We start from the raw sequence: 27,896 nt of genomic DNA, 5'->3' as shown, positions 1-27,896 counted from the left end.
ATTAGAAACGCTGGGCTGGATGAAGCACAAGCTGGAATCAAGATTGCCGGGAGAAATACCAATAACCTCAGATATGCAGATGACACCACCCTTTTGGCAGAAAGTGAAGAGGAACTAAAAAGCCTCTTGATGAAAGTGAAAGAGGAGAGTGAAAAAGTTGGCTTAAAGCTCAACATTCAGAAAACTAATCATGGCATCTGGTCCCATCACTTCATGGGAAATAGATGGGGAAAAGTGGAAACAGTGTCAGACTTTATTTTTTGGGGCTCCAAAATCACTGCAGATAGTGATTGCAGCCATGAAATTAAAAGACGCTTACTCCTTGGAAGGAAAGTTATGACCAACCTAGATAGCATATTGAAAAGCAGAGACATTACTTTGCCAACAAAGGTCCATCTTGTCAAGGCTATGGTTTTTCCAGTGGTCATGTATGGATGTGAGAGTTGGACTGTGAAGAAAGCTGAGTGCCAAAGAATTGATGCTTTTGAACTGTGGTGTTGGAGAAGACTCTTGAGAGTCCCTTGGACTGCAAGGAGATCCAACCAGTCCATTCTAAACGAGATCAGTCCTGGGTGTTGTTTGGAAGGAATGCTAAAGCTGAAACTCCAATACTTTGGCCACCTCATGCGAAGAGCTGACTCATTGGAAAAGACCCTGATGCTGGGAGGGATTAGGGGCAGGAGGAGAAGGGGACGACAGAGGATGAGATGGCTGGATGGCATCACCAACTCAATGGATGTGAGTTTGAGTGAACTCCGGGAGTTGGTGATGGACAGGGAGGCCTGGTGTGCTGCGATTCATGGGGTTGCAAACAGTCAGACACGACTGAGCGACTGAACTGAACTGAACTAATACTTGGGTTTCCCTGACAGCTCAGTTGGTAAAGAATCCACTTGCAGTGCAGGAGACCCCAGTTGGATTCCTGGGTCGGGAAGATCCCCTGGAGAAGGGATACCCACTTCAGTATTCTTGGGCTTCGCTTGTGGCTCAGCTGGTAAAGAGTCTGCCTGAAATGCAGGAAACCTGGGTTCTATCCCTGGGTTGGGAAGATTTCCCTGGAGAAGGGAAAAGCTACCCATTCCAGTATTGTGGCCTGGAGAATTCCATGGACTAGTCCATGGGGTCACAAAGAGTCGGACATGACTGAGCGACTTTCAATTTCAACTAATACTTAGATACATGATGGATATAAATTCAGTTACAAGTAAACATTTTAGGTTTAACCATTGTGGTGCGTGTTCAGTCAACACGTAAAAATAAACTCTTATGTACAGTCTTCCTGTTTTCTTCCTTAAGGTGGTGCTATATGAGTGATGGGAGTCTATGCGCTTTCTCTGAGCGTAAAGAGGTGTACTTGTTGGCCTAGTGCTCCTGGAAAGCATGAAGCTCCACCAGCTTGTGTGAACCAAAATCCATGAATCAACTCTGCGATTAATTGATTTTTGAACAGAATACATCTTCAAGTTTGTTGGCTTTTGCAACCTGTATGTTTACTAACTGCCGTGTCACTTGTCTCGCTCATCATCTTTGTTGTGACCTTCTCATGATTAGGATCCAGGGGCAGTAGATTTCCATTGTCTCTTCCTCTGCTCACCAGACCCTATTCCAAAGGACTGGAGCGCTTCAGAAATTCTGCAGGGACCAGTTTCTAGTGCAAACAAAAGCACACATGTGCAGAGCAAAGCCAACTCACACTTTTCAGCCTGCTGCTCTGAGCGCCTCCACCCCAAACAACTGCTGTACCGCAGACCCCATCAAATATGTGCTCTTGTGGACAGATGGAAAACCCATTAGGAAGTACAGCCAACTCTGTGTTCCCACATTTCCGGGAGAGAAACCACATTCGGTGCAGGAGCAGTGCAAAATCACTAGGGTCAGTGCCTTTAAATCAACTGAACATCTCATCTCTTCCAAGATATTACACAAGCAAAGCCCATATGGTTAGCCAAAGGCTCTGCCCTACAGGAAAGTACATGGGCTAGGGCTAGACCAAAGAACCAGGCCCATTTTGTATTTTTTTCTATGGCTCTAACTAATTTTTTTTACTGGGAAATTATTATACAAATGACTTGTTTTTTAAAAATAGTAACAAATAGATATTACAAAGCAACTTATCAGAACAATTATAGGTGAATACGGTGGCAGAGGGAAGTACAATTATAAGGCTTAAGCTGTCTTATGGCTTCCCTTGTAGCTCAGTTGGTAAAGAATCCGCCTGCAATGCAGGAAACCCCGGTTCAATTCCTGGGTCAGGAAAATCCTCTGGAGAAGGGATAGGCTACACACTCCAGTATTCTTGGCCTTCCCCTGTGGCTCAGCTGGTAAAGAATCCACCTGCAATGTGGGAGACCTGGGTTCCATCCCTGGGTTGGAAGATCCCCTGGAGAATGGAAAGGCTGCCCACTCCAGTATTCTGGCCTGGAGAATTCAATGGACTATATAACAGGGTCACAAAGAGTTGGACACGACCGAGCAACTTTCACTTTCTTTTCAAGCCATCTTATGAGGGATTATTAGTTAGCCATACTTTTTGTAAGTTAATTCAGCATGTCTTATTTGGGGTGGGGTGGTGTCTTATTTTGAGCCAGAAAAAAGTTCATAACTTTCTCTTGACTTTTTTCCTGGGATCACAGATGGCAGGGTCAAGAGCTTCCTCATGAAGGAGAGAAGCGCTTTCTACTCCATCTCCTACCTGAGCCCACACGGGCCCCTCCCTCAGCCTGCCTGGTGGACCACCGTCCACCCACGGCAGGAGGAGAGAGGACCAGAAATCATCTGGAGACGTCGTTGCTGCCGCGGCGTGCTTTGCTTTCATTCTGCCTTTTAGGATCATTTTGGCCATTATTTCCCCACTGAGGCTTGTAACCTATTTGGTTTTCCACAAATTAAGATCCCTCAGCTCTTCTTAAATTCACCCTGAGGGGGAACTTAAGGTAATTTTTTATCTACATGTTTCACACAAAATTTGCTTCCCGATTGTCCACATGGGGATGCGTGCAAGCCGGACACTCATCAGTGGCTTTGGCGAGTCCATCAGCTCTCAGACAAAGCCCACACATGCTTCCCTCCATGGGTCCCAACGGGGCTCAGATTTCAGGGCCCAACCACCACTGAATCAGCTCTGACCTTTTCCCCCATAATTATTTTTGTGAAAATTTCAGACTCAAGTGTGTTTGCCTGTGGGCAAAGTGCCAGTTATTTTAGGACTATGAATAGCGGTAGAAACATATATGTATGTCTCGACATGGAGATAAGTGATGTTAGTGACTGTAAACCCATAGATTAAAGCATATGCTGATTTCCAAAGCCACACCACACCCCTTAGGAGTTACTTGAATGAATTTCGCAATTGCCTACCTGCATTACTCACGCCCCGAAGGATGTCTTCGGATGTCTTGCTGGGGCGGATGGCTGTGCTGTTGGGAAGGTCCTACCTCAGCATCACACCTGGAGGGTGAAGACCTCACCCCAAGCAGTGATGGGGTCTCACTGGCCATCTTCTCTAGGAGCCTGCAGCTGGGAAGGTCACTCTGGCAGTTGGAAGTCAGGCTTTTTAACCCAATAATGAAGTAGCTTTGATCCAGAAGTGATTCAAACCCCCAATTCCTTCCAGATAAAGGAAGGCCCAGTAACCCCCAAAGGAGCTAATTAATTAATAGCTCCTTCTTATCTTGCATAACTGCTGAGGAAGTTTGTTTCCCACTGTCTCAGTTCATTTATTCTTCACAGTATGTACTATGGAATGCACTGCATCACTTTTATTTTTCTTCTCCTATTTTGATATTGATGGTGATCTCAATGTCTTGGGGGAAAAAAACTATTAAATTCAATGCTTCTGTTTTTGCCATCATCAAACAGGGGTAAATTGCTCTACTTATACTAAGGGATGCTGCAGTCCTGTAGGCATAGGTGCTGGTCCCTCTTATCTCCTAACCACTCCCTTAACCTCAGACTTCGCTAGCGCAGAGCAGGGTTGCTTATCCTTCCCTGGACACTGCACTTGCTCTCCCACCAGAGTCGATGCTTCTTTCTACCTGCGTGCCCCTATCTCTGCCTCTGCTTGACTCTGCTTTCTTCAAAGTCCCTCTTCACCTCAGGCCTTCTTGACCACCCCCCGCAACTTCCTATGACACACAGGACCACACTACACATTGGACACCTACTCCCATGCTGTCTTGGATTATTTGCAACTATGTATCATTAAAGGGTTAACATTCAACTATTTTTGATCTAAAACAGCAGTTAAATATGGTTCCATCTAATATATACATTTTCTCACCCCAAATACAAATTCTCTTTGCATTTCTAAGGTCTTCAATAAATCCTTACACAGTGTAGGCATTTGCTATTAAAAAGAAATAGACTTTTGACTATTCTTAAATTGGCAAAATAGAGAATAAGCTTCTGTTTTAATTGGAAAATGTATCTTAGCCCATTAATACACTCACCATGGGTGATCTGGGATGATTCCACCTTGCAAAAATGTCCCACCATCACCTAAAATATAAAAATGAAACTTCATGGCCCTAGGAATTATGGTTAGAGACAGTGCTTTATAAATATAATAGGGCTTTAATAGATTCTACACTTCAAAAAATCATTCACAGAGTTTTTTCACCAATAAATCGTACACTCACTAGAATATATTCCTATTTATTATATAATTAGTTACACAACACAGTTAGAAAAGAACATTAGAATATCACACTTTATTGATTACATTGATTTCTCTGTCCCTCTCCCTTATTGCAATATTAATTCTATGTATAATTCTATTAGTTATCACAATGAACTGAAACTGGATAAGGAAAAATCTAGTGAAAAAGTATACATCATTTTAAAGCTAAGATATTTGATATTGAGTGAAGGGTCCCCTTGGTTTCCAAAATAAAAATATCCAAAATAGCGTCATGATTGTTGAACTGAACTCAGTATACTAAGGACAGAATGTACCTACAACTGTGGAGAAACAGAGCACGGGGCAGCCTATTACTTTGAGTACATCCATATTGGTAGGCTCAGAGTTACATAAGAAAACAAATTGGTGTTTCATCACCTCCTTGTTCTGATGCTTTGGACGGATCAGTGAAGTCCAGATTTCTTTTTCAATGATTCCATTTCTTAGAGCCACAGCTGATGAGTCATGTCTTCAGATCTTAACCCCAAATGCATTTGTAGTGTTTTAGATTAGGTCTTTCATTCACGCAATATCAGAACATATAAAAGGCTTCATGAAGCCAGGATAACATATATTTTAGGGGAAGAAAAAAGAAGGAGGTTTGTACTAATTGATTCAGATTTGCCATTTGTCATTTATAAGTCATTAAAAACAAACTGTATGACTTTGGTTTGCATTTTCTTTTAATCTTGAGACAAACAGAGTTTTGAAGTAGTCTTGATGAATATGGTCCATCCAGGAAAAAAATGGGAAGGCTCACATTTCTTCCATTGGTGGTAGGAAGCCCAGTTTCAACTTCCAAGCCCTTTCATGGTCAAGATCACCTTTAAGACCATTTTAAGAAGTTAGACTTTGTCTTCAAAGATCTTCCTTTATGGTCCCAAAACCACAGTCAACTTCAGCTATCTTAATCTTGCTTTTTCTTGGCAGAAAACTAGAATGGTCTTTCTGTTACAAAGTAAACAGAGAGGTCAGAAATACATATGAGAGGAAGTAATTTCCATAACAACAATAATAGTTAAAAAGCCAAAGATTAATATTAAAAAGGCAACAGAAAGGTTATATCTGTTAAGCAATGATTGTTTTAAATGGCTTTACCCTGGATTTCCCTGGTGGTAGAGTGGATAGGAATTCATTTGCCAATGCCAGCGGATACCTGTTCGACCCCTGATCCAGGAAGATTCCACCGTGTCCCAGAGCACAGAAGCTCCTGAACCACAATTACTGAGCGTGTGTTCTCCAGCTGGCGCCCAGCGGAAACTACTGAGGCCCAGGCGCCTAGAGCCTGTGCTCCGCCACAAGAGAAGCCACCACACTGAGAAGCACCTGCACCGCAACGAAGAGTAGCCCCCCTCACCACAACCAGAGAAAGCCCCCGTGCATCAATGAAGACACAGCGCAACCAAGTAAATAAATAATTTTTTAAATGGTTTTATCCTGTAGCAGCTGTGTTTCAGGGGTGGATATACATCAATGGCACCCCACTCCAGTACTCTTGCCTGGAAAATCCCATGGACGGAGGAGCCTGGTAGGCTGCAGTCCGTGGGGTCGCTAAGAGTCGGACACGACTGAGCGACTTCACTTTCTCTTTTCACTTTCATGAATTGGAGAAGGAAATGGCAACCCATCCAGTGTTCTTGCCTGGAGAATCCCAGGGACAGGGGAGCCTGGTGGGCTGCCGTCTATGGGGTCGCACAGAGTCGGACACGACTGAAGCGACTTAGCAGCAGCAGCAGCATACATCTGTTACTGTTGAGGGCGCCCCCTACTGGTATGAAGAGGCATGTCCAGAGCACCTTTGCAAGCACTGGGGTGTCTCCAGGTAACACTTGAACCCTGCCTCTCTTGTCTTTTCCTCATCTCTTAAAGACATATGACTTTCTGTTTTTATCTTCACCAAAATCTTCAGTGCACATCCCTCACAAAGTTTTACAAAAAAGTATTATAGACATTTTAACATACTTTAAGAAGTTACGGTTGCTGCAGACCTTCAGTGAGTGAATAGTCGACTTTTAGTGTTTATAAAATCTCTAAGACAGAGTCACAGAGACTGGGTTTTGGCCCTGGTGAAATAAATGTGTGGCAGCTCACCAGACAGAGCAGCTAAAACTTTTTTTTTCCTATGAGGAATTTGTCTTGATAGAGAGGCCTCATGGCAGAGTAGTTAAAGGAACAACAGCAACAAAATTTTATTTGTTAAATAACAAAGAGTGTTTGGGCATGGATACTAACTCCGTCATTTACCAGCTGGGTGACCTTGGGCAAGTTACTTAACCTTTCTTCTGTTTTCAGTTCCCTTGGCTACAAACCAAGGATAATAATAATATCTGGCTTGCTGTGAGTTATATGTGGAAAGCAATTATAACAGTGCCTAGCTCAGGATAAGCTCTCTATAAAGGTTGGCTAAACTAAGTTGGAATTCAATACAGTTGGGCACCAGGCTCCCTTCCAACCTGCTGGCCCTGCTCAGAGCATCACAGAGGTTCACCTCCTTTAGCATTGTGGTTCATCCATGCTGACTGGCATCTCTGTCGTTCTAGGACAGTGGCTCTCGAACTCAAACGTGCATCAGACTTATTTGGAGGGCTTGCCCAATACAATTGCTGGGCCCCAGCCCCAGAGCTTCTGGTCCAATATGGTTGGGGCCTGAGAATTTAAATTTCTAGTAAGTTCCCAAGGGATGCTGACCCTGACAGTCTAGGGACCCCACTCTGAGAACCACTCTTTTAGAGTAATGGTTTCAATCCTGGCTGTACTTTAGATCATCTGGGCAGCTAAAAAATCCCACTGCCAGGCCCCTCAGAAAAATTTGTTAATAAATCAGAATCTTTGAGAATGGGGCTCAGCCATCATGTTTCTTGAGCTCTTCAGGTGATAACATTATACAGCCAAGTTTGAGAACCACAGCTCTATGCCATACTATGCTGCTGACATGGATGAATTTAAGTGATGAAGTTATCTTAAAGATAAAGAAGAAGTCTGGTGCAGTGTTTCCCATTGGCATTCTTGCTATAAATGCTGATCTACTGGATCCATCTTTTGGGGTGGGAATTTGCATTTTAATAAGCACCCCAAGCATCCCTTATACACATCCAGTTTTTTGATCTGCCTGAAGACACATAGCCAGTAATTGGTGGAGTTTTCACTGTCTGTCTCTGATGTAAGCAGCCAGAAATGCTGTTATTATGTAAGAGAGAGAAGTCTGCTTTTAGTCTGTGTTTAAAATTTTTCTCTGATCTTATCCACTCAAGGAAGGACCGTATATATTTATAAATACTGTAATTATATACTAATTACCTTTATATACACAGCAGGCTCTGTGACAGGAGCTGAACCAATAATGAATCCCATTCAATGCTACTTAGAGGCCACCTTTATTTCATTCACACCCACTAAGATATGAACCTCAAAAGGAAGAGTTAGTTAAGGACACAGCTGTGGAATCAGACTGCCTGCTTCCTTCTACCAACTGTGCAACCTGGAGCAAGTCACCTAACCTCTCTGTGTTCCAGTTTCTTCAACTGATTTGAGGAATGGTGATACAGTACCAATGATACAGGATCATGGTGAGGATAAATGTGTTAATCCACAGAAAAGTACTTTGAATGGTGTCTGGCCATTAGTGTTTATTAATGCTTTCTATTATGATATTTACTGCTATTGTTATCTGCACAGCAGACCTAAACGCTTGAAAAAGCAGTTTATCAACTTAAAGGCTGTTTTATACAGAATACACTGCAGAAAGTCTATGAAACCAAAACATACAAACTAGAAAGAACATTTTCAAAAAAAAACTGCACGGAGTAGAGAAGAAAATCACTAGAGTTTTGTGTTCTTCTTGGAACTTTTGTATATATAAATTCAGGAAAGCATTTCTCCTAGCCCAACTGGGTTCTACAGTAAAAACACTCTGTTTCTGTGATGGTCGTCCAATTGGACCAGTCTGCGTGGAGGAGCTTCTGAGAAAGAGAATTCTGGCTTAACCTTAAAAGTAGAATGACTTTGGTTACTTAAAAGGGGAAAAACAGGCAGATTTATCAAAATTATAATATACCCATTACATAATTTTACTCACAGACCTGGTTTTGTTGAATGTGGTATTTTTTACTTTTGCCTTGTTCTGGAACTTCAATCTGCTAAATAGATTAGTGAAATGTCAGTCAGCACAGCCAGAGAAGCGAGCACACAAATAATCTATTTAACCAGCACATTTCTCCTTCCACAATAATCCTCTTAATGGTCCCGAAGGCTGCCAGTCAGCAGGACACCTGCTCGTCATCCGCACAACCCCCCTTCGTTTGCAAGTACCTCAGCGTTTCAGAAATCGAGTCCCCGAAAGTGAAGTGAAGCTTAATGTTTAACGTTGGTGGCTGCCTATGGATTTTGTGATTTAACACAGCTTTTAAAAGGACTTCACACAAAATGAACTCCTAAATCCAGAAATAATCCACCGAGCTCCAATCCATATGCTGAACCAAAGCCAAATGGGGCTCTGATTAATCAAAAGGCATCATTAATCAAGAGAAGAATCAAACTGAAGTTTAAGGCACTTGAATATACCTCATGCACATAAAGTAACCTTAATATAACAGTCCAGGGCCCAGCAGAAAGCAGATGGCTTACTCCTGGGGTAACCGAGGGAGTTTTCCACAAGGAACTGCTTAATGGAGGTGTGGTAAGGATTAGAGTGCACCAATGAATGGATGTAGCGAGTGGCGAGGAGCTGGGGTGGGTGTGGGTTCTCACCACTTCTGGGTCTCAAGGGGTGAGGGGAGCAGCTGGTACTGGAACCAGAGTGGCCGAAGCAGCAGGTAGGAGAGGTCGCTTCAGGAGCTGTGGCACTCAGTCGAGGACTGGGCCAACCGCAGAGACCCGGCAGGGACGGAGTCAGAGAAATAAATACCCTGGTCTCCACTTCCTCCCACCTCACTGGGTTTCCCCATGGGTGACCCCGGTTGGAAGCTGGAGGTCAGAGGGTAAGATCATAGCACACCAAGGTCAGTCTCCTAGCCAGGGTTTAGGGGAAAGGACTCTTAGACTTTTCCTATATTGGGTTGGCCAAAAAGGTCATTTAGGTTTTTCCAAGCATACTGAAAAACCTGAAAGAATTTTCTAGCCAGCCCAACAGAAAAAAGAACTACTATTAAAGAACTATGCTTTCGGTGTGTATCTCAGCTTATCACTCTCTCATCCTAAATGTCTCTTTACTCATTGCTTTTCTTTTCCAACAAATAAACTCCTTGACTCTGGATTCTCAGTTTCTAGCCACTATATATGGTAAATATAGGCATCGGTAAATGATAGAATGAGGGGGTGAATTAACTAAGTTGCTTGTTATTCATGAGATCATGTCCCCTATATAAAGCAGGACCTTACAAAATAAGTGGGATAAATAACACGGTACTGCACAAGAGGATTAATTTTTAACTATGATTAACTCAATTTTTCTGTAAAATATATCGCTTTGAAGGATACATAGGACTTCCTTTGGGTTAGTATTCTCAATAGAACTCCATATACTTGCAGCCTATCTCGATAGTTTTAAAAAATCATTATTAGGTCTTGATAAATGAGAAAGTAATGTTCCGAGGCCTTGTGTTTTGTTATTTTATCATTTTACAGCATTACATGATAGTCTGTAAGTAGTCTTGTGCAGTGAAATACAGAAGTTGGGGGAAACTTCTTAGAATTTTTCTCTCTCCTAGTCTCCTTCCCCTCCTTCTCCCTATGTAAAAATAAAACACATTAGAATTGTTCAGCAATTTCTGATATAGTTTGGTTCCTTGACTTATTTCAGTAGGCTTTTTATATTTTATATATCAGGGTGATAAAGTTGGGGGGGAGTTAATCCTTTTTTCATAATGCAGGATTCCTGCACTCTCTCTCTCTCAACAGAGAGTTTCTGTTGATAGCATAATCCTTCATTCCTTCCCCTCTGGCTCTCTGAAACTGTCCTCCTGCTATGCTTGGACCATTCTTGTGACGGCTGTAATGTCAGTACCTTTTCTGTTTTCTGAACTGGACAAGCTATGCAGAGGCTGCCGATCCTGGGACATCAGATCGCACTGGCCTTGGTGTTTCCCCTTCTCATCACATAACAGGAACACACTTCAAAGCACCCAATGGCCTTTTACACTGTCTGATCTCACCCCAAATGAAAGAGAAGTGGAGAGAGAAATATATATGGTTATGGTAACTGGGGAGGGGAGGGGAGGTATGAGGCAAGCTGGAGTCAGAAGGCCACTTTGTTCTTCACCATTTTTCAGAAGACCAGTTTAGAGATTCAGACCTACTGTTAAGTAAACCTAAGGAAAAGTTATATAAACGAATAAAAACAAACTAGGTATAGACTATTTTTAAAAATAGTTTTTCAATTCAGAAAATATTTACTAGCATATTTCTGATAACTCATGTATTCAGATTATGGTTCAACATATAAATAATGATAATTATAATGATCATAATACACTTTCAGAAGCTCCTTAGGAATGAAAGTGAAAGTCACTCAGTCCTGTCCGACTCTTTGCAACCCCATGGACTATACAGTCCATAGAATTCTCCAGGCTAGAATACTGGAGTGGGTAGTCTTTCCCTTCTCCATGGGATCTTCCCAATCCAGGAATCGAACCAGGGTCTCCTGCATTGCAGGCAATTCTTTACCAACTGAGCTATCAGGGAAGCCCTTATGCATCCTGTATGCAGGGAATACACGTATTACATAAAATCCACCTGCTTTCTTTTCTTGGTGTCTTTTAGATTTCTTTACATAGCAGAGATTGCTGTTAGCCTACTCCATTATTCATTCTGTTGTTTCTTAGTAGTAACACCCACATTTATTTGGAAAGACAACATACTCTGCAAAAAGACTACATTTACCAGACTTCCTTACAGCTGGGTGGGGGCCTGCGATATGACTAACTCTTGGACAATGAGCTATAAGTAGAAATTCTATGTGAGACTTCTGAGACTCCTCATTAAAGAAAAAGGGTGAGTGCTTCTGCATGCTTTCCTTACACTTGTTATCTGGAATGTGCATGTAATGGCTGGATCTCCAGCAGTCATCCTGGGCATGAGGTAAAAGCCCCACACTGAAGTTGGCAGAGCAGAAAGATCTCTGGTGACACCGTGAACTCACTATCACAGCCCCATTCTGCCTACTTCTGGGCTTTTAGATGAGATAGAAACAGACTTTTATCTTGTCCAAAACACTTATTTTGTCTTGTTTTTTGTCATTGGCAGTCAAAACTACTCCTAACTAATATAGTTTATTTTCAAATAAAATAATCCTTTAATTTTGTTCTAGTTAAAAGTAGCAAATATTAAAAAAAAATCAATTTAGGTTTTTGTATAAGAGCACAGCTCTAAGAATAATGTTACACATTTTTCTCCTTTCTGGTTTTTCAATTAATACTGTCTTAAGAATTTAACACTTTTTTGGCTGCATGTTTACATTTTTCTTTAGTGCATTCATTTGACTTCAAATCTTAATCATCTCTTCATAAGTGGTTCAAGTCTTAACCTTTGAAACCATTGCCTAAAGCTAACTAAGCTAATTAACTCTAAGTTAGCACTAAATTTATTCTTTCAATTCTTCCTTCTTACCAGGATAAAACAGTACTATTTAATCTCTCAAGGGACCATCTGCTTTATTTATGGGGTTCAGTTGGTTACAGTTTTCTCAGTTTTTCTTTCCCTCCCCAGATTTTTCACAATTATAAAACTTTAGAATTTATTCTGCCTTGTAAATTTTGGTCTATGAGACTTCTATAAGTGATAGGTGTCAATTCAGGCTTTATATGTTTTGCCTAGAAAATGAGTAAATGTCACAGTCTGACATTTATATGGTTACTTTAAGCTCCATAAAATGACTTGGTCTTATCAACTGTACTTTGCGAGGAGATCCAAAGTTCAAAGAGATGATTTGTCTTTTCTATCTCCTTTCCAGGGTCCCGTTCTACCCAAGGGTTTGTATTAATAGATGAAATTCCAGACTAAAATGTGGACTATTCCTACAACATTCTCTTGAAATGTGAACTATTCCAACACCATCCAATTTTCAGAGGAAAAATCTTAACTTCTTTCTAAGAACCAACATAAGGAAAGAAATAAAGAGTTTGTGAAAATAAAACTTGATGAGTATTTGGATAAGGCAATACAAGTTTTATTGACTACCATGATGATTTTGCTATCAGTCACCAGGATAAATTATAGATTTTAATTTGCATGCAAATCTATGGAATATGATGGTGTGGTTGTTTTTCTTGAAAACTTTAAATAGATTACTACCTCCTCCTACTGTAGAGAAAACTCTTTTAGATATTCATTGTACAAGTATTTCCTGCATCAAGTAGCTTACACTTTATCAAACCACATTTGAGAGCACTTCTCCCTTTTAATGGGGCTACATTAATTGCTTTTCTCTGTATATACACATACATATATAAAATGATATATGATATATTTATGTTTATACATATTTATCATATACATGTATTTAAATTGAGTCCTAAATGGGTCCATCCTTCTTAGGAGGTTAGATTTTATTATGCTTTAAAAAAAAAAAGCATCCTTGATTGTTTTATTGGTGTGATTTGCTATTCTCTAGTACATTTTGAAGTGTTCAAACACCAAAGGGCAGTGATTTTTATCTTCCCTGGGAAAATATTTTGAGTTCTAGAAGAAAGAAAAGTAAATATAAAATGCAACATTTTTCTGAGGAAAAAAGTTGCAAAGTCAAGTAAAGATCAGTGTTAAACTAAAGGTATAATCCGCCCTCTTATAATACACTAAAACATTAGGAAAAGTTTTCAAATATTTTCTGTTGTATTTTTAAAGCCCAGTGTGTTATCCTACAAGAGAATTATGTTTATAAATGTCATTTTAAAAAATCAAAGTGTACTGTCTTACTTGGGACAAGCTTGTATCCTGATGGGGACAAGCTTGTATCCTGATGGTGACAAGGCAAGTAGAAAGTTTAGAATCTCAGGGACTCTTTACAGCCCCAGCACCAACACTTACAGTGAGCAACTAGGCCTTTATTGAAGATGGAGACAAGAAAAATAAATTTTACACTGAGAAAAAAGTATAGCCTTGAGAGCTTTTTTTACTTGATGGCTTCTCCCAACTGCTAAAGGCATTTTAATTTGGTACAGTGGAGGTATCAAGAGGCTGTGAGTTCTATCTAGAGACAAAACTTCAGAGCTTATTTAAGCTCTTACCTGCTGTGCTGATTCTGTCCATGTTGTTGCTTTTATGATAAATCTGGAATCTTCCATTTGGGAGAAGGCAGAAATACAAGGATACAGAGTTGAGGTTTAGCAAGTTCTCAGCAACCCAAGGACAACTGACTTCTCCCTGGGAAATTGGCTTGAACTCTGAAGATTGAGCTCCCAGGGAGCTGAGAATCTCACTTCTGGGCAGTTGGGTTCGTCCCTGGATTTGAAAGACCCTGATGCTGGGAAAGATTGAAGGTGGGAGGAAAAGGGGACGACAGAGGATGAGATGGTTGGCTGGCATCACTGATTTGATGGACATGAGATTGAGCAAGCTGTGGGAGTTGGTGATGGACAGGGAAGCCTGGTGTGCTGCAGCCCATGGGGTCGCAAAGAGTCAGACACGAGTGAGCGACTGAACTGAGCTGAACTGGAAGACCAGACTCGCTGTGTCCGGGGAAATTCATGAGTGTAGTTTAGTGCCAGCTGATGGTGGAAACAAACTGAAACACAGACACAGACAAGAGCACTTACCATTTCTGGATTCTCTGCAGCTTGCTTTACCATCTTTTCTGAGATCATCTTTTTCAAGCAGCTACTCAGCAAAAAAGCCTAAGAAACCCAGAAATAAAGAACTCTCTCAGTTAAAGACTTCATTCTCTTCCTTCCCTCTTCATACTGAGAAGCAGGTTTTGTGCCCTGTCTTCCAAAAGTATGCTTTTAAGAATTTAGAGTTCTTTGACTTTCATTAATTTCATAAGATGTAACCAGCAAGTAACCATAAAGTTTCTCAATTACAGGGATATACTTGCAGTAAATTTTTTAAAAGATAGATTAAAAATGACCAGGATCTCATTACTAATCTTTTTCAAAACCGCCCCCTTACATCCCATTTTTTTCCATTACTTTGTAAACAGCTCATGTTTTATGAGCAACAAATAATAAAAATCGCTTTTACTCACAATCAAATCAAATGTTGATGGTCAATCTTCTATTTAACTGTATATATAATGATTGAGAGACCTGTAAGTTGGCCTATATATTAACCTGTTTGAAAGGCTATATTAGCACCTTATGGCTCTTGCTGAACTGAAGATAAAATTAGTCATTTTTCTTCCTTTTTTAATTTCCCTGGTATTTTTAGTTATTCACTGTCAAGACTGACCACTGCCCCTAACACCACCTGTGGCTTATCGATGGCTCATCACTGCTGGTGGCAAGACACATGTCATACACATCTTGCTGCACAAAAGCTGGGGCTTTCCTTTCTCTAGGTTACCCCATGTGCCAAACTTAAGGTTCCCTTGTGATTTTCCCTTTTGCTCCTTTCCTACAGATTCTTTTATTCCCCCTCTTTTTTCTGCTCTCAACTCTTGGACTGTTCATTTCTCATTCAGCCCCACTGAGGTTTCAGACAACAGAAGCTCAAAACTTGAGGCTAGAGAACTTTAGTATAAATTGTGCTCGAGGATGGTCCCTGAACTTGAGGGTGAGTGGATGACAGAGAGGAGGAGAGGGGAGGGAGGGAAAGCTCGGGTTATGGCAGCCAATGCAGAGAGCTTTTGGAGGACAGGACATAGAAAGTGGAACTAGAGGGCAAAGGGGCTACATAGAGGGGGCATTTCAAAGCTTTACAGAGATGGATTGCATTTTATTTAAGCGGAGAGAAAATAGGGGAAAGAAAGGGCTGCCACCAATAAGGAAAAGAGTCACGGATGTGGGGTTTATACACAGACACAAAGCTTGCCTTCCTGCTTTAGCTAAGAATGAACCCTGTTTATCTGTGCATATATGTTACCCATGAAACATCAGGGTACGAAACAGGTAAACGACAGCAAACCCTGAGCCAATGCAGCTAGGAGGGGTGTTTAATGGTGTCCCACAAAGTGTAGACGATTTCATACGCCTATACAATGTACTGAAGCCCGGGTGCCTAGAGTCTGTGCTCAGCAACAAGAGAAGCTGCCTCAGTGAGAAGCCAGAGCACCGCAACGAAGAGCGGCCCCTGCTTCCTGCAACAAGAGAAAGCCCAAGGGCAGCAACAGAGACTCACCACAGCCAAAAAATAAAATATAAGTAAATCAACAAATCTTACTATTATATATGAAGACCATTCTGAAGGAGATCAGCCCTGGGATTTCTTTGGAAGGAATGATGCTAAAGCTGAAACTCCAGTACTTTGGCCACCTCATGAGAAGAGTTGACTCATTGGAAAAGACTCTGATGCTGGGAGGGATTGGGGGCAGGAGGAGAAGGGGATGACAGAGGATGAGATGGCTGGATGGCATCACTGACTTGATGGACGTGAGTCTGGGTGAACTCCGGAAGTTGGTGATGGACAGGGAGGTCTGGCGTGCTGTGATTCATAGGGTCGCAAAGAGTCGGGCTGAACTGAACTGAACTGAAGCTTCCATTTAAAGGGCCCAGGAAAGAGTCGGGCCAAGCCCTCTTTCCATATTTGCGAGGCACACAAACCTCATTTCTGCCTTTTGCAGAAGTAGCCCTTGGGTGCACATCAATAAATCCATACTCCAAAGGAAATAAGACCTTACTAGGACTCTTTTCAAAGGATGTTTATTGCACCTCTCCTTAGTGGCTTAAACTCATTCGTACAGACTAGATTAAAAGACCATAATAAAATTTAACTACCGCACTTAGCATTCGGAGGGAAGGGGGTGGTTTTGCTGCCAAAATCTCTCTCTATGTTTCCATGTGACTGCAGATTTTGCCTCAGCAAACCATCCTACCACTTCCCTAAGGATGTTTTATATTTAAAGTGAACCTGGGGGGCCATTTCTTTAACCTGGGATTTTGATTTAGTACTTTGTTTTTCAGAGGACATGGATATCTATTATCTCTTGATCAAAACTGTACTAGTGGAGAGTTAAAACTGAGCTTTGGTTGCCTAAAACTGGAATGCTGCATGGAACACAGAACTGACTGTGATCACCAGGCACAGTGGTAAAGAATTCACCTGCCCTTGCAGGAGACGTGGGTTCAATCCCTGGGTCAGGAAGATCCCCTGGAGGAGGGCATGGCAACCTGCTCCAGTATTTTTACCTGGAAAATCCCATGGACAGAGGAGTCTGAGCAAGTGAGCCTGAGCACGCACATCAAGTACTCAAGTTGACTATAATGTTGATGCAAAGATTACTTTGCTATTTTGGTTTTGTTTTAGGACACTTGCAGTTTTGACTCCAAATTGAAATAGTTTAAGTTAGCTAAGTAAAAAGAATTTCCAATTGGATTTGGCATATTGAAAATTAGATTTTTAATGGGTTTTTTATTTAAAGTAGTTCACATTTACTTCAGATTTAACTATTGCTACCCAAAAGCCAGTGTCCCTCCTTCCCTAGTAACAGAACCCTGATTTGGGAATGACAAAGTACCCAGCTCTAGGCAATGACTCATGCTTATCCTAAGTTGATTATGAATCCTGTTCCTCTATGATAAATGCTTGACTCCCAGATTCCCTTGAAGCCAGACTCCCTTGAAGCTAGGAGTGCTCGTGTGACCCAGTTCTGGCCAGTAAGACAAAATGGAAAGTCTACTGGGGGGTGTAGGGGGGGTGATTCTGGGGTATGACTTTTGCTTTTATCTACTTGGAAAAGGCCAAAAGAATTATAGGGATGCCAACATCTCCCTCTAGTATTCTTACTAAGTGAGATGATAAAAAATTTGTACTGTATAAGCCAGGGGTTGGCAAACAAATCTTGCCCCATCCACTTGGGTTTATAAATAAAGTTTTATTGGAACACAGCTATACCCATTTGTTTATATCTTGTCTGTGGCTTCTTTTGTGCTACAGAAATAGAGTTAAGTAGTTGCAACAGAGACCATATGAGCCTAAAAACCTAAAATGTTTACCATCATTGATTCCTTGAGAAGTTAACTAATCCATGGTCTAAGTCACTGATAGTTGAGTCTTCTGATACTTGGTAAATAAATTTGTTTCTAATTTATATGAAAGCTTTGGTGACGAGTAAAACAAAACAAGTCTGAGAGCTGGCTCACTGGAAAATACCCCGATGCTGGGAAAGACTGAAGGCAAAAGGAGAAGAGGGCAGTAGAGGATGAGTTGGTTAGATAGCATCACCAACTCAATGGACACAAGTTTGAGCAAACTCTGGGAGATAGTGAAGTACAGGGAAGACTGGCGTGCTGCAGTCTATGGGGCCACAAAGAGTAGGACCTGACTTAGCCACTGAACAACCATAAAATAAAACCAAAACAAATAAATGGTATTACAGGCCTAAAAGTGCATGTGTGGCATACTCTAATACTCTGCTCCACTCGGGTTAGGGCAAGGTGCTTTGTCCACCCCAGCATGCAAGAGAGCATTTAGCACTGAAGGTTTTCCTGCTCTGCCCTGAGAACTTACCTGTTTGGTGTAAATAACAAACCACCGCCAGTGACTGTCCTCGCAATACTGAAATCTGAGCTCTAAGTTCTGGTTGAGAGTTTGCTGTGGCCCATCCGTATCCAGCAGAGTCCCCTACAAAGGAAAAGATATTACTTGACATTCAGCAGGAATTTAAATGGCTATTATGTGCTGCACAAAATATCAAAACAAGTGAGAATATCCCTATTCCCAAGATGCTATCAGTCTTTTGGGGAGCCATGAATGTACAATAAATCATCATAGTTTGATATAAGTATTATAAGGGAAGCAAACACAGGTTATGGAAGTGAACAGGATGGACATCTAATCCAGACTAGGAGGTAAAGGAAGTTCTGGTGGGGTGGGAGTGGAGGGAGAGTGTTATCTGAGCAGCAGAAAAAATTATCCAAGTTTGTTGTGTGTTTTTTTGAGGGGTGGGTGTGGTGATAACAAGTGTTTCCCAGTAGAAGACAAAATAAGCGCAGATGCACTGAGGCACGGGGGAGCCGGGCACTCTGGACTGTGGCTGAATCATTTGCCGTGAGGGACGGGGCGCTGAGAGAGGAAGGGCAGGGCCAGAGCCTGGAAGCCTGGTAGGAAGCACCTGTGATTTTTGCTTTACAGCATCGATCACTTTTTCTTCTGGTACTAGAGTTTCAAATTCCCCTGGGAAAAACTTTTCACTGTGGCTCTCAAGCTAGGACAGTCAGGAAATGCTGCCCTCTTGGAGGGTGGCACGTGACCCAAGCTCAAGCCAACTGGATAAATACTCTGGGTCTCTCATTTGATTCCAGGGCAGAGGATCCAAAGAGCAGGTCCTGATAAAGAATCCCTGTTTTCTAGAAATCTTGAGCTCCTCTGGTTCCTGGTTATCCTGAGCCTCTATTTCAGTCTTTTTTTTTTTTCACCCTTTCCTTTAAATCAGTGCATTATCTCATACCCCTCTAATAAATCCTTTCCCCCCCCCCCCCCCCGCTAGAGCCAGAAGTATTGGTTTCTACTATTTGCTACCAAAAGATCCCTGGCTGTTACAGGTTTTACAAGCTAAGTGAAGGAGTCTAAACTTCATCTTAAGGGCAACAGGCCATTTTGTTAAAAGATTTTAAAAGCTGAATAATAACACAAATTTGTATTTTAGATCTATGGGTCTGGCAGCATCAATGTAAAAAACTGAACTGAGAAACAGCTGTTTTCAGACATAGAACAGCAGAGAATGCAGAACTGTCAACCCTGAGAAGCAGAAAACAATAAGGTGAGCCCTGTGGTTACCCAGTTTACTGCCTGGAGGAGTTTCCAAGATTCAGTATACGGAGGGAAACCCAGAGTCCAGAGGTCTTGTTAAGTTGGTAAGAAAGAGACAAAAATCTGTGAAGTCGTGGTTAGAATTTATGGGATAGAAGACTGAAGACAAAGGTTTCAAATCTCTTGGCTAAATAATGATTTGTGCATGCGTGGGAGATGCACAAATTTGTATCTGGGAAGTCTGGGGAAAGAACCACTGAAAAGCAGCAGGTTGAACAATTCCAAAAGCTCTTAAACCAGCCTGGAAATAGTTTCTATCAACCTGAGTAGAGATAGCATAATAAACAAGACATGGAGAGTTCTAAGAACGGCAGCTATTAAGTAAAGTACTAAATTAGTCCTCCAGACTTCTCTTGATCTGCCTTAAGAAAGCTTCAAAGCAAGTCTTAAAAAAATAAAACTAATTCCAAGTAATTTAATTGTGTGACAGAACAAAATTCAATCTTCTTTAAAGGAATACAATAAAATCCAACATTCAACAACGTAAAATTCACAGTGTTTGGCATACCATAATAAATTACCTGGTGTGCAAAGTATGAGATAAGCGTACTCTGCAAATAGGAGAAAAATCAATCAATAGAAATGTCAGAGCTGATGGAATTAGTAGACCATAATATAAAAACAGTTATTTTAAATATGCTCCACACACCAAAAATTTAGAAAAAATAGCACGATAAGGAGAGAAATGGAAGATACAGAAGAGACCTTAATGGCCTTCTAGAGATGAAAAATAAAGTATAGTAGTAGAAATAAAATTATAACAAATGGGAAAGACACATATTATATGCTACAGAAGATTGATGACCTTGAAATCATGACAACAGAAACCACCCAAAATTAAGTACAGAGAGAAAAAAAGACTGAAATAAAACCACAATGAGATACTACTTTACATCCATTAGAATGGCCATATTTTTAAAAAAAAATTAGATAATAACAAGTATAGGCAAGGACATGGGGAAGTTGGAATCCTCTTATGCTGCTGGTGGGGATATAAAATGGAGAAGACACTGTAAATGACAGTCTGGAATTTCCTCAAAAAGTTAACCATAAAAGTTAACCACTATGGTAGAATTACCAGCAATTCCACTCCTCAGTATATAACCAAGAGAAACGAAAACCTATGTCCACATAAAAAAACGTATGCACAAATGTTCATAGTAGCATAATTCAAAACAGTCAAAAGGTAGAAACAACCATCAATGTACAAGTGGATATATCTGTACAGTGGAATATTATTTGACCATAAAAAGGAATAAATACAGATATATGCTACAACAAGAATGAACCCTGGAAACATTAAGTAAAAACACCAGTATGGTTTTTTTTGAATTGTTCAACCTGCTGCTTTTCAGTGGTTCTTTCCCCAGACTTCCCAGATGCAGATTTGTCCATTGCCCACACACGCACAAATCATTATTTAGCCAAAAGATTTGAAAGATGCTCTCTGGAGCTCTTGCTCTATGTAAAACCCTTGTCTTTAGTCTTTTATCCCATAAATTCTAACCAGCACTTCACAGATTTTTCTCTCTTTCTCCTCAACTTAGCAAGACCTCTGGTCTCTGTTTGGGTTTCCCTCTCAAAAAACAAACAACAAAAAAACATTCACAAGCACCATGTATGATTCCATTAATATGCTAGGTTCAGAACAGGCAAATCTATAGAGGCAGAAGGTAAAGTAGTGGCTTCCTGGGCCTGGTGACAAGGAAGTAACAAATGAAGGGTATGGAGCTTCTTTTTGAGGTATTCTAAAATTGACTGTGTGATGGTTACACAAGTCGGAATATACTGAATGCTACTGAGTTGTACACTTTATATTGTGTGGAATGTGAATAATATCTTGATAAAGCTGTTGCAGAAGAAGGGAATGATGATGTGGTATTGGTAGAGGGATCTATGCCTCCCTCTGTGTGTCTACACAAAGATCGATGGAACAGAACTAGACCCACACAAATGTGCCCAACTGATTTTTTACAAAGGTATGACAGCAATTCAACTGAAGAAAGATAGTCTTTGCAATAAATGGTCCTGGAGCAATTGTACTTCCATAAGCAAAAAAGGGAACTTTGGCAAAGAATTTAGACTTGACACCAAAAACACAATAAAGAAAAACAACTTCATCACAATTAAAGTCTTTCGCTCTGCAAAAGACCCTGTGAAGAGAACGAAAAACTACAAAGTGAGAGAAAATACTAGCAAGCCACATATCCAAAAAAGGACTAATATCTAGAATGTAAGTGCTCTCAAAACTCAATAGTAAACAAAAAATCCAACTGGAAAATGGAAGAAATTATGAAGACATATCACCTAAGAAGATACCCAGATGGTAAATAAGCACATGAAAAGATGTTCAACATCGTTAGCCATGAGGGAAAGGCAAATTAAAATCATAATTGAATACCAATATACACTTGTCAGGATGACTAAATAAAAAATAATGACAATACCAAATGCTGATGAGAAAGTGGAGAGACTGGCTTGCTCATCCATCGCTGGTGGGAATGTATAATAAATTGGCTCAGCTCCCTTGAAAACAATTTGGCAGTTTCTTAAAAAATTAAACACGCAACTTCCAGCAACTACAGTCCTAGGCATTTATCCCAGAGAAATGAAAACTTGTGCTCAGACAAAAATCTATGAATCAATATTTATAGAAGCTTTATTCATAATAGCTAATAACTGGAAACAACCAGATACCTTTCTTTGGGTGAGTGTTTTAAAAAATTGTGGCTGTACTATACCATGGAACATTGCTCAGCTGCCAAAAGACACAAACTACTGAAATATACACACCAAGCTGAATGAATTTCCAAAGAATTATGCTGAGTAAAAAAAATTCCCAAAGACTACATACTGTGTGGAGATCCAACCAGTCCATTCTGAAGGAGATCTGCCCTGGGATTTCTTTGGAAGGAATTATGCTAAAGCTGAAACTCCAGTACTTTGGCAGCCTCATGCGAAGAGTTGACTCACTGGAAAAGACTCTGATGCTGGGAGGGATTGGGGGCAGGAGGAGAAGGGGACGACAGAGGATGAGATGGCTGGATGGCATCACTGACTCGATGGACATGAGTCTGAGTGAACTCCGGGAGTTGGTGATGGACAGGGAGGCCTGGCGTGCTGTGATTCATGGGGTCGCAAAGAGTCGGACACGACTGAACGACTGACCTGAACTGAACATTCTTTTATTTTTTAAGGTAACAAATTCCTTGCTTTTATTTTATGTTTACCTCCTAAACACAGTCAATTCTTGTTGTTCACACTAGCTATGTTCTATAGTTACCATAAACACTGCAGTAGTGAGTTCTGATACACAGTCCAAGGGGAAATATAGGTTTAGGTCACAATATCTTCATCAACTGACTGGTGCATAACCTTGTTTTGTGTGTGTGAGTGTTTGTTTTTTCTAACTGAGGTTATAATTGACGTGCAAAAAAACTGCACATATTTAATGTACACAATTTGAAGAGTTTGGACATATGCATGTATCCACGAAATGATCACCACAATCAAGTCATAAATAATCCATTACTTCCAAAAGCTTTATAAAATATTCTTGAAATGACACAATATGAAAATGGCAAACAGGTTAGGGTTGCCAGGGGTTCAAGAGGGATGAGAGTGGGAGTAAGTGGATGCAGCTATAAAAAGCTAACATGAAGCATCCTTGTGATGATGGAAACGTCTCAACTTTTCGTTGTATCAACGTCAGCAGCATGGGTGGTGATACTGTACTCTAGTTTCAAAAGATGTAATAATTGAAGAAAAGTGGGTAAAGTGTATGCAAAATCTCTGGACCATTTCTTTTGACTACATATGAATCTATAATTATATCAAAATTAAAAGTTGACCTTTTAATGAAAAAGTCATTAACTGTTGAAAGCAGAAATAATTATAACACAGCATGAGGTTTATAATATATGTAGGAATAATGCATGGCGACAAATAGCACAAAGGACGGACGGGGCAAACCGAGGCACGACTGTTGCGAGGGTTTAACCTTCTTGTGAAATGATGTAATGCTCAAAAGTAGACTGTGATAAGTTAAAAAGATGTATATTAAAGACTCAAGTAACCATAAATTTAAAAGGTGTGGCTAAAAAAACAATGGAACAAATGAATGTCTAAATAATAAAATAATCTATAGAAGACATGAAGGAAAAAACTAACAAAATTTAAAGAAATGGACAAATCTACAATTATATTTGAAGATTTTAACACTCCTCACAATAGCTGATAGAACAAGTAGAGAGAAGTGTGTAAGGATAGAGGAGACTTGAACGTCATTAACCACTTGACGAATTGATATTTATAGGGTTAGAGTTAGGGCAACATACGCATTGTCAACAGTGGCAGCGTATACATTCTTCTTGAGTGCACACCGAACATTTCAAGATATACCAAACGTTGGCCACAAAACAACTTCCCATAGTTTAAAGGGACTGAAATCATATGATGTGTTTTATTCTTCTGACCCCAAGAGGGTAAGAGTGAGGCAGTGAGAAGGGTTAGGAGGCTGTGGGATTTCATCCAGGCAGCAAATGTTGAGATCAAGACATGAGGGCAGAGAGAAAAGGAGAATCTTGAAGGACAGCAGTGCCATAGGATGATGCGAAGAGCTGACTCCCTGGAGAAGACCCTGATTCTGGGAAAGATTGAAGGCAAAAGGAGAAGGGGCCGGCAGAGGATGAGATGGTTGGATAGCATCATCGACTCAGTGGACATGAATGTGAGCAAACTCCAGGAGACGGTGAAGGACAGGGAAGCCTGGTGTGCTGCAGTCCATGGGGTTGCAAAGAGTCAGACACGACTGAGCAACTGAACACCATCACCACCACCAGTGTCGTAGAACAGATAGGTCTGTCTGCATCAGCAGTTAAAAATGTAAGATAAGAGAAAAGTTAGGGGTAATTTCAAAATTGCTGATTTGGCAACTAGGGGTGGTGGTGGAAATCCTATTTACCAAGATAAGGAACACAGGAGGAAGAACCCTAGGTTGGGCATATGGGAAAGGATGAGTCCGGTTTGGGGAAAGGATGACCTTGAGGTGTCTGAATCACTTGGCGAAGATGTCAAGAATGCAGTAGGAAATACTGGACCTGTTGACAGTCATCTGGGAAAATGACTTCAGGAGATAAGTAGAGGAGAGATTCTAGAAATGGAACCCCAGGAAACACCAGCATTTCAGGAGTGGTTAGAGGGAGGCAGCCCACAAAATTAGAGGAGGAAGCAGGGGGAGTTGTGAAAAGGAAGACGTGATTGACGTATTCAAATGCTGCAGACAGGCCTGTCTCTCTACCTTCACAATACTGAGCCAGCTAAAAAATCCCCATGGGTTTCATGGATTTAGTAGCTGGATGTCATGGTTGCTTTAGTAGGGTTTGTTCTCTACTAGTTAATCTCCATTTCCTGTGTAAATGGGATAATGCCTCTTAGCTCACTGGGTTATATTTAAGAACTTAAGTAAGAAATGCTACTTTTTATAAATATTGACCTTTGTTTTCCTCTTAATGAAAAAAAAAAAGAATTAAATAGCGTATGTGTCATTGCCTAGCATAGCTGGTACAAAGTAAGCACTCAGTAAGTCTGGTCAGAAAGCTCTCTCTTGGAAGGACATGGCAATGCAGGTGTGATGCCAGAGATCCTTACGAATAGCTCTGCTGGACTATTTACAATAGCTAGGACATGGAAGCAACCTAGATGTCCATTGGCAGATGAATGGATAAGAAAGTTGTGTTACATATACACAATGAAATATTACTCAGCTATAAAAAAAAAAGAACACATTTGAGTCAGTTCTAATGATGAAACCAGAGCTTATTATACACAGTGAAGTAAGTCAGAAAGAGAAAGACAAATGCTGTATATTAATGCATATATGTGGAATTTAGAAAGACGGTAACGACGATCCTACAGGCAGGGGAGCAAAAGAGACACAGGTGTAAAGAACAGAATTTTGGACTCTGTGGGAGAAGGCAAGGGTGGGATGATCTGAAAGAGTAGCATTGAAACATGTATATCACCATATGTAAAATACGTGACCAGTGCAAGCTTGATGCATGAAGCTGGGCACCCAAAGCTAGTGCTCTGGGACAACCTAGAGGGATAGGGTGGGGAGGGAGGCGGGAGCGGGGTTCAGGATGCGGGGACACATGTATACCCGTGGCTGATTAGTGTTGATCTATGGCAAAAACCATCACAATATTGTAGAGTATCCCCAATTAAAATAAATTAATTAATTTTTTTATTAAAAAAAAAAGAACAGCTCTGCTGGGCAGCATCCAGTTTCCAAGCATAGAGATCTTGTTGGTACTGAGCACGTATTAAGTGTTCAGTAAATGGTAGCTGTTATTTCTACATGTTGTTACTACTTTAGATACCCTTCGAGCAGTAGAGAAGTCTGCTGTTGGAAGGTGAGAAGAGGAGTGTCTCTATAGCAAGAGTGAGGCACTTGTCCCAGATAACAGGTAGGTTTTACCACTAGGTGATGCTTTGTGCGTGCTCAGTGGTGTCTGACTCTTTGCAACGCCATGGACTGTAGCCCACCAGGCTTCTCTGTCCATGGGATTTTATGATGCTTACTGTGGCTTAGATGCCAGTCCACTCAAGGTACTGATTCAAATGGCAAACCTGTCTCCCTGATACCAACACTGTCATCCAAAAACACTAGGATTTTTAAAATCGTGGATGAAGGCTTTAAATGATGGGAAAGGCAAGGTGCCAAGATACTCACAAGGAAAGTGACCTGCCAGCACTTCACTCTGTCCATCTGGAAAATGACGTCCTGGGTCTGGTTTTCAGGCAGGGTTATGCAGCAGCTGATCTCATTATTGCCGACGGAAAGAAGGGCCTGGCAGCCGGGCTCTGGGTGGTCACAGGTGCAGGGTTCCAGCCGCATGTACCCATAATGCTGGACCTCCCGGGCGAGCTCCAAAAACTGCTCCAAAGCGGGGTGGGGACGGAGAAAGCAAAAGACTGCTTGAAGCGGATGAAAAATCTCATGTCAGAAGCTACTGCCATTCTAACACAACACCCGGAATGGAGTCACAGTGAAAGCACCTTCTTCTTCCAGGTGACACAGATGAAGACCACGCCCCGTGTGCTGACAGGGCTGCCCAAGTTCCTGGGCGTGTGCCTCCTCATTGACCATCATGTCCCTGCTCTTTTTACAGGGTTCAGACATAGTGGAAATAAAATATTCAGTGTGTGAACGATGAAGGAAGAAAAGAGTAGGATGTCATCGAATGAGTAGTTATGATTCTATCTCAGTAGATTAGAGCAGCAGAATAAACAAAAAGTGAATGTTTAAGATGCTGTGTTTAAAAAGAAAAACAACTAAGCTGAGATCAAATTTTTACAGGCTGCTTTATATGCTGGTGGTATTCATTGTCAGAGACGGAGGTGTTGGAAATGGCAATGAAGTGAGGGCGAGAGTGAGTCTGCTAAGTCGGGTTTCACGGCCCCAAAGTGCCAATGGAATGTTGGTGATGTTTAAGGTTTAGCTTTTCCCTCTGCTTTTATTGTTACTGAAGAACAGAGGACAGCTGCAGGTCACACCTGTGGTCCTGGCATCCTGTCCTGCTAATGTCTGTTGAGGACCTTTCGACAAAGTGATCATTGGCGACTGCCTTCAAGTAACCTGCTATCAGTTCAGTGACCTCCACTTTGTTCTTCCAGCCTACGCCATGGTCCTATCTGACGGGGTGGAAGATGTGTGTTCAGAGAAGGTAGTTGACACCTCACCACATGGTTAAATGGTTAAATCAGAAAGTAGGCCACTCAGCGACAACCTGACTCTTTCCCAATCCTTTCCTGAAGCAAGGTAACTTACGTCTCCCTTTTGAGGGCTACATGAGCACTCTCTGATAAAGAGAAACGCCGTGAGGGACGGGCAACTCTTGGTACCAGGTGGCGGAAGGATTCCAGGCTCCTGTCCCTCCCGGCCACGTGTCGGACCAGCTCATTGCACTGAGGCCCATGCATTCAACTTAGGAGGTGCGTTCAGCTGCCGGACCTCCCTTTGGGTCAGTGGGAGACATCAGAAATGACAGGTGGTGGGTAGATGTTACCTGTGTGGTGGGGACAGGGGCTGAGTAATCCTGCCACTGAGCATTCAGAGTAGTTTCATGGCTCTTGCTACAAAACTTCTTTTGTATTATATGGTATAAATTCTTAATTGTTTATTTTACTCTTTGGTAACACAAAAAATTTGTAATAAACTGTAATACACTCTTGGCTGCAGTGCTCTAAAAGAGGTGAAAGTGTTTTTCATTGAAAGTTAACCTCCATTTCTCTAAGAAGTTGGTGATCAATAAGTAACTTG

General features: G+C 41.2%; 1 protein-coding gene across 1 annotated transcript in view; it reads right to left on the bottom strand.

The window, feature by feature from the left end:
- Nucleotides 1-4,566: 4,566 nt before the first annotated feature.
- The window catches only part of SNX31 (sorting nexin 31), a gene marked incomplete at its 5' end in the record, with an annotated part of 82,056 nt that continues 58,726 nt past the window's right edge, over nucleotides 4,567-27,896 (bottom strand). Inside the window, 5 exons of the mRNA XM_010863555.1 lie at nucleotides 4,567-5,626; nucleotides 8,758-8,814; nucleotides 14,425-14,502; nucleotides 18,272-18,385; nucleotides 26,307-26,510. Coding sequence (XP_010861857.1) covers nucleotides 5,537-5,626; nucleotides 8,758-8,814; nucleotides 14,425-14,502; nucleotides 18,272-18,385; nucleotides 26,307-26,510 — 543 coding nt within the window. The remainder of the gene's footprint in view (nucleotides 5,627-8,757; nucleotides 8,815-14,424; nucleotides 14,503-18,271; nucleotides 18,386-26,306; nucleotides 26,511-27,896) is intronic.

Source organism: Bison bison, unplaced genomic scaffold, assembly GCF_000754665.1.
Source record: "Bison bison bison isolate TAMUID 2011002044 unplaced genomic scaffold, Bison_UMD1.0 scf7180017864491, whole genome shotgun sequence".
Lineage (NCBI taxonomy): Eukaryota > Metazoa > Chordata > Mammalia > Artiodactyla > Bovidae > Bison > Bison bison.
Note: the sequence above shows the minus strand (reverse complement) of the source record. Positions and strands in the feature narration are given on the sequence as shown.